We start from the raw sequence: 13,293 nt of genomic DNA on the forward strand, positions 1-13,293 counted from the left end.
GTGCAAGACCCTGAGCCTGGAGGGAGTGTGGCATGTTTGAAGAGCAAGGTGCTCTGCATCGGGACTGGAATCAGGGGAAGGAAGAAGGCAGGGTAGAGTTCAGAGGAGATCCTGAGGGCCATAGGGAGCCGGAGTTGGTTCTGGAGGCTGTGGTTAAGCTTTCTCTGGTACCCACGTGGGGAATGGGCCTGGAGGTCTGGCCTGAGTGGAAGCAGCTGGTACAGGAGTCCAAGTGCCAAGGTGTTGGAGGCCTGGACTGCGGGGCCTCGAGGAGGGGGTAAGTCCCAGAAGGGCACTGAGGAGGGTCCCTGCGTCTCCTGCACCGCAGCCTCAGCAGCCCCGCCATGACCACAGGGGTCCTCAGACGAGACCCAACGCGGGCAGGGAGCACACTGAAGCTCACTTACTCCCCGTCCCGGTCCCCCTGCCGTGCTGCCCCCCTGGCGCGCGTCCGGGGACCTGCGCGCACGTGTCCCCGCGCAGCCGGCAGCCCCGGACACCTGCCGCCGCCCGGGCACCCACACCCTAGCGAGCAGGCCGCGCGCACGACAGAGCACAGCCCCGCGCGCCCCCGCCCCGCGCACTGGGAGGTTGGCGGCGGGCACGCGCTGGCGGGAGTGCGCACGGCGGGCCCGGGAGGCGGCGGCGGCGGCGGTGGCTCTTGTCGGCTCCGACGGCCCCCACGCCGCAGCCCGCGCCGTGTCCGCGGCAGAGCCGCCCAGGTGAGTGGCCGCGCGGGCCCCGGCAACCCCGGTCCTCCTGCGCCCCGCAGCCCCCATCCTCGCCCAGGGGCTACTCGCCCCGCGCTTCCTTCTCCCGCACATCGCCACTCGCCAGGCCCCCGCGCTCCCCCTGGAAACTTTGGGGGCCACTCCCCACGCTGGGGTCCCCCGCCCCTCCACTGGGGCACCGAGGAACGAGGAGTCGGGTGGGCGTCTCTTTGGGGTAGTGAGAATGCCTTGGGGGATGTGCCCCTCTCTATGGGAGGAAGAAGGGGGCACTGGCTGGGGTGGAGGGACAGAGACAGTCGGGATGGAGGCTTCAGCCACTGTCCTTCCTGTCCATCCCCCACCGGGGTCTGGTCCAGAGGGCGGTGGGAGTGAGGGGGTGGTGCCAAGCTAACGGGAAGGTAAAGAGGGCTTTTGAGGTCCACGCCAGGACCTGCTCCATCCCTGGGCCTGGGGACAGTTCAGCCTGGTGGGAGGAATTTGAGGGTGCAAGGCTGAGCCCCCTGCACTGTGGACTAGTGTCCAAACAGCACGGAGGATTATGGGGAGCTTCTCTCTATCCCCAGAAGCTGGGCCTCTGGGGTTTGGCCATGGGGGCCCCTGAGCCCCATTCAACAAGTTGGGGATGGGGGAAAGCACCTAGTGCCTCCATGCCGACACAAGAGCGGACCCAGCCCTGCCTTTGGAGAGCGCCGTACAACCTCTTTTTCAACATGTGCCCTGACACTAAAGACAGCCTTCCATTTCTGAGGAGTCAGAACTTTGGGGGCTAAGGCTCCAGAACCTGAATTTGGAACAAGCGGCCGCTGGTGAATTTGTGTGTGCACAGAGATGGTTGAGAGCCTCTTGCTTCTGGGAGGGCAAGGTAGGAAGGGGGCATCTGGTGTCACATGACAGCAGGCAAGGAGACCGTTTGGGACTTGATGGGAAGCCTTTGGGACCAGCAGGGCTGAGACCTGCCTGGAGCAACCCAGGTGGGCTCTGTGGAGGAGGTGTGGCAGGTGTGTGAGTGCCCAGAGGTGAACACAGGGTTCCAGTGTGGATGAGGCCGTGGAAACCAGGTGTACGAGTGGGGAAGAGTGTGGTCTTTGTCTGGAGCCTGGGCCCCCTTGGGCTGTGGGTTCATTGCCTGCAAGCAGCAGCCATGTGTGGCAGGGTCTGAGCTGGAAGACCCTGCAAGCCTACCCATTGATGCAGTGCTCTTGCTCTATCTGGATCACGTGGGTTGGTGGGAAGGGGCCACCCAGCCATGGCACGAGGCTCGGAAAGGCTAAACCCAGCCTTTCTCCTCCTGTTGTTCCATTCCCCGGCCTAGCTGGTGACCTGGCAAAGGACAGCTGCTCTCTGAGCTCCAGTTTTGAGACAGACACGAACACCAGACTTATCTCGCACAAGCTGAGACAAACGGCTGCGCATCACACCCAGGCCCGGTGCTGCCATAAACTAGATGCTCAGTTAATAAGGGACTGTTACTACCATTACCACTATTGCAGTAGCTCAGCCTTGCACCCGCTCAGCCTCAGTATGCTCATCTGTAGAATGGGGGTGGTTGCTCCTAGCCACCCCCAGACTAAGCCTGGGATCTGAAGGTGCCTTGCTGAGTGGGAATAAAAAGCAGATCTGAGGCAGCAGCTTGATTTCTCATCCCACAATTCTGTCATTCCCGGGCACCCCTGAGTCACCACCTAGTCACCAGGTAGAGAACTCTCCAAACAAAGCTTGTCCCAGGTTGGCCCAAGAAAGCCACCCACAAGCACACGTCAATCCTGAGCCTCAGAAGAGAGCCCTCTGCCCTCCACTCTCCAGTAAGACTCTGGGACTCAGTGGGAAGGAGCTGGCATCAGCCCCAGGTTCAAATGGGGCCTCTCAAGCTGTGATGCCAGGTGAGCTGGGCACCTTTCTGACCCTCAGTCTCCTTTTCTCCAAATGGCCTCCGTTATTCCACTCTCAGGGCCGGACTGGTGGGAGAGCAGCCACAGTATATCATGGGCATCCAAACGGTAGCTCCAGATCTAGAAGCCTCCCCTACACCCCACAGGCTGGCAAGGAAAATGGGTCTGGAGGCCCCCAGTCCCCTAAGGGGTAACAGGGACTCACAGCAGAGGGAGGCTAATTAGGGCTTAATGAATTGTCATGGATGAGATCCCCAGGAGCGCTCAGATCTAGGACAGAGGATGACCAGGCCTGGGGTTGTTGGCAGTGTATCCCCAAAAGCAGGCCTTGCAGGGCCCCCACCTCCCAAGTCTGAAGCCTGAATGGGGACGCCACCAGGGCCTGCCAAACCATGCTCTCCTGGCTCCCTCGGGCCCCAGCTGTGGCAGGGGAGGGTTAGGGTGAGAGGGTGGGGCAGCGGAAGGAGCGGCCTGGGGACAGAGCTGCCAAGCTCCATCATCCGTTCCCCGCCCCGGCCCGGCCCTCCCTGTGGGTTCACTTGACGCCTCCAGCCCAGACAGGTTTTGGTGTTGCCCAAAGGAGTCTTCAGCACCCCCTGGCCTGGGAGGGGCCAGGAGGGCTTGTCCCATGCGGTCTGTGAGGGAGAAGCTCACTCAGAATAAAGGAGGTGGGTGGGAAGCAGCTGGGGTCCGGGGAGCGGAGCTCAGGTACCCTCCGCCACACTCTGTCTCCCCCTTGTGTTGAGAGCTTCATGGCAAATTAGGACAGCTTGGGGTGGAGGAGAGGAGGGCTCTATTTCCCAGGTCCTGCGGTGACGGTGATGGTGACGGCCAAAGTTTGGGGCCCCTCCTTAGGTAGGCCTCCCACCCCAACTGATGCTGACAGCAGGCCCTGTGGGTGGGCTTGGCCTCTTCCCCCTTCCCCGCCCCTGGGGCTGGCACGCGGCCCACTTCCTCTTCACCATTGCAGAGACCCTGTCAGTGTCTCTTGTGGCTGCTGTGACAAATCAGCACAAACCTAATTGGCTTAAAACAGCACAAATTTATCATCTCACAGTTCTGAAGGTCAGAAGTCCTAAACCCAGGTGTGGGCAGGGCTGGTCCTTCTGGAGGCCTGAGGTGAGGATGGTTTGGGCCTTTTCCTGCTTCTAGAGGTGCCGCATCCTGGCTCGTGGCCCCTTCCTCCGTCTTCACAGCCAGCAGCGCAGCCTCTTCCATCTCCGACTCTGACCCTCCCACTGCCCTCTTGTGAGGACCCGGTGATGACACTGGATCCCCAGGATAATCCGGGGCCATCTCCATCTGGACGTCAACTCATTAGTGTCCTTAATTTCACCAGCACACTTAATCTCCTCGCCACATCAGGAAACATTCAGAGGTTCTAGGAATTAGGACATGGGTGTCTTTGCGGGGACTGTTGTTCCACTGACCACAGACCCCACCTTCCCTGTTGGTTTTCTCTATAGCAGTGCCCATCTGGGGCCTCTGTTTAACTCTTCCTTGCTTCTCACCCGTCAACGGAGTGGTGGGGGTTCTGTCTGTTCTGTTCAAAGCTGTTTCCTGCTAGAACTAGAACAGCGCCTGGCACACAGCAGGCACCATTAATGCTTGTGGAGTGAATGGATGAATGAATGAGTGAATGAACAGATAACTGTGTGGTACTTAACCAACATGAGACGACTTAACCAAGAGCAGAACGGGGCCCCGGACTCGGCTCCTGACCCTGTCCGGCACCCAACGGAGAGTTTTCTAGAAGGGTTCTGGTTTACAAAGTAACTTCTCAGCTGATTTCTCTTTCCCCCCAACCACCACACCCATCACCTGGGAAGGTGGTTACTAATCATGGGAGTCCCTTTGGCAGAGGAGGAGACTGAGGCTCAGGGCATTGGAAGTCTCTGCCCAAGGCCATGGGGTGGGCTCCAGCGGGGACCCAGGAGTCCGACTCCAGACTCTCGCTGACTCTCTGCTCCATGCAGTGGGTATTACCAGGCCCTGGAGACCCGTCTCTGTGCATGGTGGAGACAGAAAGAGGAGTAATGCAGTCCTCGTTCTGATGACAGCGCTGTCCTGGGAGGAGACAGGGCTTTCCAGGCTCAGGCGACACAGGGGGGTAGGGTCAGGCCATCTTCAAGCTGCAACTCAGAAACATCACTCTCCTGCTCAAACCCCCGTGCCTCCCGCTGCTCTCACTACCGAGTCTGAACACCTTGTGGTGTCTGTAGCGCCCTGTGCGGTCTCACCCTCTCTGATGCCAGCTCCCACCCCAGACCCAGACACGCCCCGGCCGCAGCCTCTCTGCTCCTCTGAGCGCCAAGCTTACTCCCATCCCGGGGCCCTTGCCCTGGCGGCTGTCCGCACCTGGAACACTGTGTTTCAGACTTTGGCCCGTTGGATTCCTGTCCCCCATTCAGGTCTCAGCTCAGACCAGCTCCCCCAACCTGCTGGACAGAGCATCAGCCCAGAGCAGACCTCTGCTTTCCCCAGACCAGCCACCTCGTGCATTTGTTTCCTTGACTTTTCCCTGCTCTTCCACTCGACACGTTGCTCACCAAAAGAAGCCACGCGCAAAAAGCCACACAACGTGTGATCCATTTACGTGGAATGTCCAGAACAGCCACAGCCACAGGGCCAGGAAGTGGGATAGTGGTTGTCGGGGGCTGGGGGAAGAGGATGGAGAATGACTGTTAATGGGGGTGGGTTCCCTTTGGGGGGTGCTGGAATGTTCTGGAACTAGATAGTGGTGATGGTTGCACATATCCATCACTGTGCTAAAAAACATTGACTTGATCCCTTGAAATGGGGAAAATTTCACCCCATGAAGGCTGGGATGCAACTGTGCTCAGGGCCCTGCACGAAGGAGGAAGAGAGACCCCGAGTGTGACTGGGCAGCAGGCTGTCTGTGTGTGGGCTGGCCCCCACTGCTCCAGACAGGCCCCTGCCTCCTGCCCGTGGTGACCACGCTGCCCTGCCGAAGGTCTCCATGGCCTCCGCTGTGGCTCGTCGTGCGTGGCAGCAAGTCTCTGCCCTTGAAACGCGTGTTGTCTGTCCACCCAGTCCTTCCCCCGTGGGCCAGAATGGAGGGAACCCAGGCCCAGGCCAGTCCCCAAGGCTCCTCTGCCCTCATCCATGTCACCGTAAGCTCACTGACCCCAAAACTCTCTGTGGCTTGGAGCGAGGGAGACTTCTCCGCCAAGGGCAGCTCTGAGTCCTCACAGTTCTGCCCGACTGGCACAGGGCAGTCTCCTGGGTCTGCAGAGCCAGCAGAAGTCAGGGTCCCATGGAGGACAGGGTTCCGCTGTCCCTGGGAGAGCCCTGGAATATAAGGTGTAGAGTTCTGGGTTTGAGTCTTGAATCTGCTTCTCACCAGCTGTGTGAGCCAGGCCAGTCACTTCCCCTCTCTGGGCCTCTGCTTCCCTGTCTGTAACACAGGCTGACAATCAGCCTATTTCTTGCTGGGAGTGCCTGCTCTCTGCCTGGTCCCCTCTTCAGCAGGGGTCCCACCTTCGAGGTCATTGGGCCATGTTTGGGAACATCCATGGTTGTCACACACAGGACACTTCTGGCATTGAGTGGGTGGTGCCAGAGCTGCTGCTCAGCACCCCACAGTGCCCAACCCGGCTGTCCACAGAGAGTGTGACCCAGTCTCTGTGTCAGCAGTGCGCTAGGGGAGAGACCCTCACACCCCCGCCCCCAGGTCCGCTCTGCAGAGGGGAGGGCTGAGGCTGAGAAGGCAGAATGTCTGTTGGGGGCTGTGGCGTGAGCTGGAGGCTGTGCCGGCAGGTGGGCCAGTCTGGTGGAGGCAGGAGAGGCAGATGGGGGTGGGTCTGGGATGTACCGGAGGTGGAGCTCACGGCACCTGGAGACCTGGTGACAGGTTGGCTGGATGTGTAAAAGGGGACTTGAAATGACTCCAACCCGTGTGAGATGGGGAGCGGGGACCCCCCTGCCTGATGCCAGGGGTGACGCTGGGGTGCTGGGGGCCTCCTGGGAGAGGTCAGGGACATAACTGGGTCCCTCGCCTAGAGCTCAGAGGAGACATGGCTGAGACACAAAATCAAGAGTCGACCGTGAACAGTGGGTGTCCTGGGAGGACAGCGGGAGAGGCCCCGAGTGGGTGGCAGGTCTCTGGGGACAGGGGCTCTGGAGAGCCCTGAAAACAGCCCTGCAGAAGCAGGACTGGAATCCAGACCCCCATCCTTGTTGGGACCCGGGAGCCTGGCTTTCTAACTCCACCGTAAGACTCAGCCCTCCAGGGGGAGGACAGAGGCGGGGGATCCTTGCTTGTCTGGGGGGGGGGGCAGCTCTTTATCCTCTGGGAGTGACAGAGCCAGAGGGGCACTCAGGAGACCACCCTCCTACATGCTCTCCCACTTTCAGGCCTGGCCCATGTCCGGGAAAGTGAGGGAATGGGGGTCCTGCAGGCAGAATCGAGTCCCCACGGTTCCCTCTCCAAGAGCCAGGCGTTCTCCCAGGTGGGGGAACCAGAACCCTAGGGGGAAGATCAGAGGCTCAGGCCCAGCTGCAAGTCCCCTCCCCGTGCGCCCCAAGCCCCGCAGAGGAGATGACAGGGCCTCGCCTGCAGGAGAGGTTAGACTTGACAAACTGGGTCACAGCTTGAGTGGCCTCCCGCCTGCCCCATGGACCAGCTGTCCTCTCAACCTGGGAGTAATTATAGAGCTGGAAGTCCAATGCCCCAAGGGTTCTCTGTTCTTTTGACAGGCTAGGTCCAGAAAGGGTGTGTTTTTCATTATGGGTCACACAGCAGCCCATTAGAACTGAGGTCTCCCGCCAGCCTCTCAGTGACTGTATTGCAGTAGCTGCACCCCAGCTCTTCCGACCTTTCGTCACTTGAGTACTTCCTGATTTTGTTCTTATCCACATTCTCCAGCAACTGTTTTTTTAAAAATTATTTCCAACTTAAAATGTTTGAAAAGTTCCTTTTCATCTCTCTGACCGCAGCATCCAACTCTCAGCCTCCGTGCCCGAACCACACGGCCACCCTCACCACATTGTCCCTGCTGTGCCCTCCACAGACTGCCCTTCCTGCTGCCGCCTGCTCACTCCCTTTCTCCCCTAAGCCTTTGCTCGAACATCCCTTTCTCAGCAAATTAGATCACTGCGGCCCCTGGACACCTATCATCGCCCTTTTCCTGGACTTATTTTTCTCCACTTGCGCACCCAAGCCAGGAGAGGCTGTACTATACCCATCGGATGTCCATTATATCCCAGAAGCCGACCTTTTTGCCTTCTGTGCTCTGTGTCCCCAGCACCTGGAAAGTGCTTGGCACCTGGCACCTGTTTGTTGACTGACTAGTGGACTAAATCAATGCATAGGGGTCCCAGCATTATGGTATCTCTGTAGATGATAGAAAATTGGTCTAGCCCAAACAGAACTGGATGAACTACCAGGACCCTGTTCTGGCTCTGTAAAAAAAAATTTTTTTAAATATTGAGTGTTACCTCCCACTTTTCCTGAGACTTCCCCTGCCACCTCTGATGTGCTGTGTGAACCTGAGGTGGTGACTTGAGTTGCTTTGAGCTTCAGTGTTCCCATCTGTAAAGTGGAGGTGACAGCAGCACCCTGTGAGGTTGTTGTTGGAATTAAAAGAGCCAGTGCAGGTGGAGCCCTTAGCCCCAGGTTGGCACAGAGCAGGAACTGTAGAAGTATTCACCATGGTGGTGATGATGATGCTGCTGCATTAAATGAGGGTTTAAACAGCAGTTCAGGAAGACTAAGGTGGGGACATCAGTACAGAGATTAACCAGTGACATTGGGGTGAAACCCAAATAAAATTGTTGAGAGAACCATGCGGGGAAGGTGTTCCAGGTTTCTGGTACAGCACGTGCAAATGTCCTGAGGCAGGACAGTGCCTGGCACTCTGGAGGAACAGTGAGGAGGCCTGTGTGGCTGGAGCTGAGTCAGCGAGGGGGAGAGAGGGAGAGGTTGTGACGACAGGGAGGGGACGGGGCAGGTTGTTCAGGGCCTGTGGGCCCTGGGAAGGCTTGGAATGTTACTCCAGAGGTGTGAAATTCTCTCCTGCAGAAAGAACAAGCGAGGCAGCTCTGCCCCACAAGGAGTCTGTACTTGGGAGGCTGAAAAATATCAGCTATTCTTCCCAGAGACAGAGCCAGGGAGGTCTGACTCCTCCAGAGCAGGCTGCTGAGGTCCCATCCCCCATTCCTGGGCAAGGGGGACAGTTTCCCTGGACCATAGGGAGCAGCACAACAGGAAACTGGAAGTGACCTCAAAGCCAACGGCAGGTTTAAGGTAGGCATGAGGTGGGCTGCTGAACAGGGAACCATCCGTTCTTGCTGTCTTCTCCCTCCCACCTGGAACACAGCCTCACCATGTGCTGTCCGGGCAACAACATGGGAGAGAATGACCTTGGGAAACAGCTTCGGAGGATTACGTTCCTTGCAATGCCCAAGTTAGGGTTAAGACAACTGCAGTGAAAGGGCACAACCGGCCAGCTCTTGCTCCTTCCCCTCGGCCTCCTTGCTACATTCCCCGCTGGCTTCCTCAGCTTCCTTCCTCACGGTGTGACCGAGTCCTCAGCTGTGCAGGCTCTCTTCCCACCTGCTCACCCCAGTCTCTGCCTCCGTCTTCACGTGGCTCTATTCCCTCTCTGTGTGTCTGTACATGTGTCCAGATTCCCCTCCTGTTATAAGGACACCAGTCATTCTACCAGGGCCATCCTACTCCAATATAACCACGTCTCAACTAGTCACGTCCGCAAAGACCCTACTTCCAAATGAGGCCGCATTCATAGGTGCCAGGGTCAGGACGTGAGCACGTCTTTTCAGGGGACCCAGTTCTCTCCACTACGGACTGCAGCTAGCACGTCAGCTTTCCTGGTCTGAAGTCACCTCTTCGTCAGCCCCGGTCTGTGCCCATCCATCTGTGCCGCTTCCCCTCACAGCCCCTGGTCTCCTTACCTGTGAGGTTTCCCCCCTCATTAAACTTTGTTTTAATGGGTCTTAAAATTCTGTGACAGAGTTTTGGTCAAGTTGTTTCCATTAACAAGCACCGAGTGTCTGGAATGCGTTGGTGGCCATCAAGCAGGTGCCGTGTCTCGGGCCCAGCTTTGGCTCTGATTAGGACACCCTAGAGAGTGTACAGCCCAGTGGGAGGAGAAACAATGGAAAGAGTTTTAAGACGTGCTTTGATTTCATGTGATGGTCAGCCTTGCACAGACAGGTAACAGAGGGAGCACAAGATGGGTGGGGGCCTGGTGAGAACTCTGGGGAGAGAGGGGGCATGTAGACCACCTGTATCCCCACCTGACCAGCGAGAGCTCCCTGTTCTTCGGTGGATTCAGAGCCTGCTATATATGTATAGTAGGCACTCAATAAATGGGGAGGTTTGGGGCACCAACATTTTTTACATTATGTTTGCATGATTTTTCTCCAGTTTGGTAAGTGCTTTCTTTCATCATTTTTTAAATTGAGAAAAATTCACAACACATAAAATTCACCCATTTAAGGTACACAATTCAGTGGGTTTAGTATATTTACAAGATTGTGGAACCATCACCACTATCATATTCCAGAACATTCTATCATCCCCAAAGTCACTCCCCATCCCCTTCCCAGCCTCTGACAACCATGAATCCACTTTCTGCCTCTGGTTGTGCCTGTTCTGGAAGTCTCACATACGTGGAATCACACACTGTGTGGCCTTTTGTGTCTGGCTCCACTCCCTGAGCATCGTGTGTTCAAGGTTCTTCCACACTGTAGTGAGTGTCAGAGCTTCACTCCTTTTCCTGGCTGAGTAATATTCCAGTGCATGGATGGACCACCTTGCCTTTGTCCTTTCATCTGTATATGAACACGTGGGTTGTTGCCACTTTTTGCCTAATAGAATGCTGCTGCCGTAGACATGGGTGTACAGATTTTTGTGAGGTTGTGTGTGCTCAGTCCTCTTGAGTGGAAACCCAGGTGTGTGACTGCAGGTACCACGGTGGATAACGGTCCACGTGAGCACTACTAGGGCGGGCCAAGGAGACAGAACTCCGGTGCTAATAATGCCCCCGCCCCCAGGTACCCATGAGGATGTTGGCGGGGCCCTAGGCCCAGGTTCCCTAGGCTCCGCACCATGACCTGCTGGCTATGCGTCCTGAGCCTGCAGCTGCTGCTCCTGCCTGCGGCCCCGCCCCCGGCGGGGGGCTGCCCAGCTCGCTGCGAGTGCACTGCGCAGACTCGCGCAGTGGCCTGTCCCCGGCGCCGGCTGACCGCTGTGCCTGACGGCATCCCGGCTGACACGCGCCTGCTGGAGCTCAGCCGTAACCGCATCCGCTGCCTGAACCCAGGAGACCTGGCCACTCTACCGCTGCTGGAGGAGCTGGACCTGAGCGAGAACGTGATCGCGCACGTGGAGCCCGGCGCCTTCGCCAACCTGCCACGCCTGCGCGTCCTGCGCCTGCGCGGCAACCTGCTCAAGCTCATCCCGCCGGGGGTCTTCACGCGCCTGGACAACCTCACGCTGCTGGATCTGAGCGAGAACAAGCTGGTAATCCTCCTGGACTACACCTTCCAAGACCTGCGCAGCCTCCGCCGGCTGGAGGTGGGCGACAACGACCTGGTGTTCATCTCACGCCGGGCCTTCGCGGGGCTGCTGGCGCTTGAGGAGCTGACCCTGGAGCGTTGCAACCTTACGGCGCTGTCTGGCGAGTCTCTGGGCCACCTACGCGGCCTGGGCGCCCTGCGGCTTCGACACCTGGCCATCGCTGCCCTAGAGGACCAGAACTTCCGTAGGCTCCCTGGCCTGCTGCACCTAGAGATTGACAACTGGCCGCTACTGGAGGAGGTGGCCCCGGGCAGCCTGCAGGGCCTCAACCTCACCTCGCTGTCCGTCACCTACACCAACATCACCGCCGTGCCAGCCGCCGCACTGCGCCACCAGGCCCACCTCACCTGCCTCAACCTGTCGCATAACCCCATCAGCACAGTGCCTCGCGGGTCCTTCCGCGACCTGATCCGCCTGCGTGAGCTGCACCTGGCCGGGGCCTTGCTGGCCGTGGTGGAGCCACAGGCCTTCCTGGGGCTCCGTCAGATCCGTCTGCTCAACCTTTCCAACAACCTGCTGTCTACCCTGGAGGAGAGCACCTTCCACTCAGTCAACACGCTGGAGACCCTGCGCGTGGATGGGAACCCGCTGGCCTGTGATTGTCGCCTGCTGTGGATCGTGCAGCGCCGCAAGACCCTTAACTTCGACGGGCGGTTGCCGGCCTGCGCCACCCCTGCGGAGGTTCGCGGAGACGCGCTGCGCAACCTCCCCGACTCTGCGCTCTTCGAGTACTTCGTGTGCCGCAAGCCCAAGATTCGCGAGCGGCGGCTGCAGCAGGTCACAGCCACCGCAGGCGAGGATGTGCGCTTCCAGTGCCGCGCGGAGGGCGAGCCGGCGCCCACTGTGGCTTGGGTGACGCCTCAGCACCGCGCGGTGACCATCGCCAGCGCGGGCCGGGCACGTGTGCTGCCTGGGGGCACACTGGAGATTCGGGACTCGCAACCGCAGGATAGCGGCACCTACACGTGTGTGGCCAGCAACGCGGGCGGCAATGACACCTACTTCGCCACGCTGACTGTGCAGCCTGAGCCAGCAGCCAACCGGACCCTGGGCGAGGGCCGCAACGAGACGCTGGCGGCCGCGCGCTTCCCACTGGACCTCACCACCATCCTGGTGTCCACAGCCATGGGCTGCATCACCTTCCTGGGCGTCGTCCTCTTCTGCTTCCTGCTGCTCTTCGTGTGGAGCCGGGGCCGCGGGCAGCACAAGAACAACTTCTCCGTGGAGTATTCCTTCCGCAAGGTGGACGGTCCGGCCGCCGGCGCCGGCCAGGGAAGCGCCCGCAAGTTCAACATGAAGATGATTTGAGGGGTCTCGGGGATGATTTCTCACTGCCAAGCCAGGAGATTCAGTCTGTCCCCGCGAGCCCCTCGCTGGCCTGTCCGATGACACCTATGCATTCTCCAGAGGAGTGGCTGTAAGCCGACTCCTGGCAGAACCCCCCGCCCCAACTTTTTTTTTTGTAGAGACCCAATTACAGGACTTTTTTCATCAATATGTGTCTTTTGCAATTGCTCAGGCGCTTTCTAAAGGTTTTCCCTTGTCTCCCTGGCCCTGAGAGGTCATTGAGCTACATGGACTGGAGGAGGGGCTCAGAGACCCCTGGGGTCGTCACACTTAACAGTTCACATCTGGAGACACACAGCTGCTGCCCCCAGAGCCCCCTGACAGCTCACACTGGGGGAGATGCCCCTGGAACGCTTGAAGGACACACTAACGCCTATATGCTGCTCACACCTGTACACCCCACACTTCACACCCCAGCACACACGTATTCACGCCCAGGACACAGACACACAGTTCTAAAGTGGAACACACACACCTGACACCCAGCTGACACTAAACAGGTGCTCCAGGTTCCAAAGCTAACCACGAGCACACAGGGTTCTTGTGAGAGCACAACTCACACCTGGGATAAGCAGCCCACATTTGGAACACACCCAGCTCACACCTGAGTCACACGTAGCTCCACCTGGGACACACCATACTCCCAGTCAGCTGGCCAGCTCTGGGGGTATCTTGGGGGCTGGGCTAAGATCTTGTTAAGCTAGTCAGGCTCACCCTGCGGGTGTGCAGCATGCTAGGTGGTCCCTGACATGCTGGCCCT

General features: G+C 58.7%; 1 protein-coding gene across 1 annotated transcript; it reads left to right on the plus strand.

Annotated features, from left to right (window-relative positions):
• The first annotated feature begins 630 nt into the window (after positions 1 to 630).
• Positions 631 to 12,639, plus strand: LINGO3 (leucine rich repeat and Ig domain containing 3). Its single transcript, XM_045830783.1, has 2 exons — positions 631 to 722; positions 10,661 to 12,639. Exon 2 carries the CDS (start codon positions 10,716 to 10,718, stop codon positions 12,492 to 12,494), a length of 1,779 nt encoding a protein of 592 aa, XP_045686739.1. The 5' UTR covers positions 631 to 722; positions 10,661 to 10,715; the 3' UTR covers positions 12,495 to 12,639.
• Positions 12,640 to 13,293: the final 654 nt, after the last annotated feature.

The sequence above is a fragment of the Phyllostomus hastatus genome, unplaced genomic scaffold (assembly GCF_019186645.2).
Source record: "Phyllostomus hastatus isolate PE091 unplaced genomic scaffold, TTU_PhHast_1.1 phas_contig_159, whole genome shotgun sequence".
NCBI lineage: Eukaryota > Metazoa > Chordata > Mammalia > Chiroptera > Phyllostomidae > Phyllostomus > Phyllostomus hastatus.

Bases quoted from the DNA above. Each gene is read 5' to 3' on its own strand.
- LINGO3 (XM_045830783.1), top strand. From the start codon at position 10,716: ATGACCTGCTGGCTATGCGTCCTGAGCCTGCAGCTGCTGCTCCTGCCT.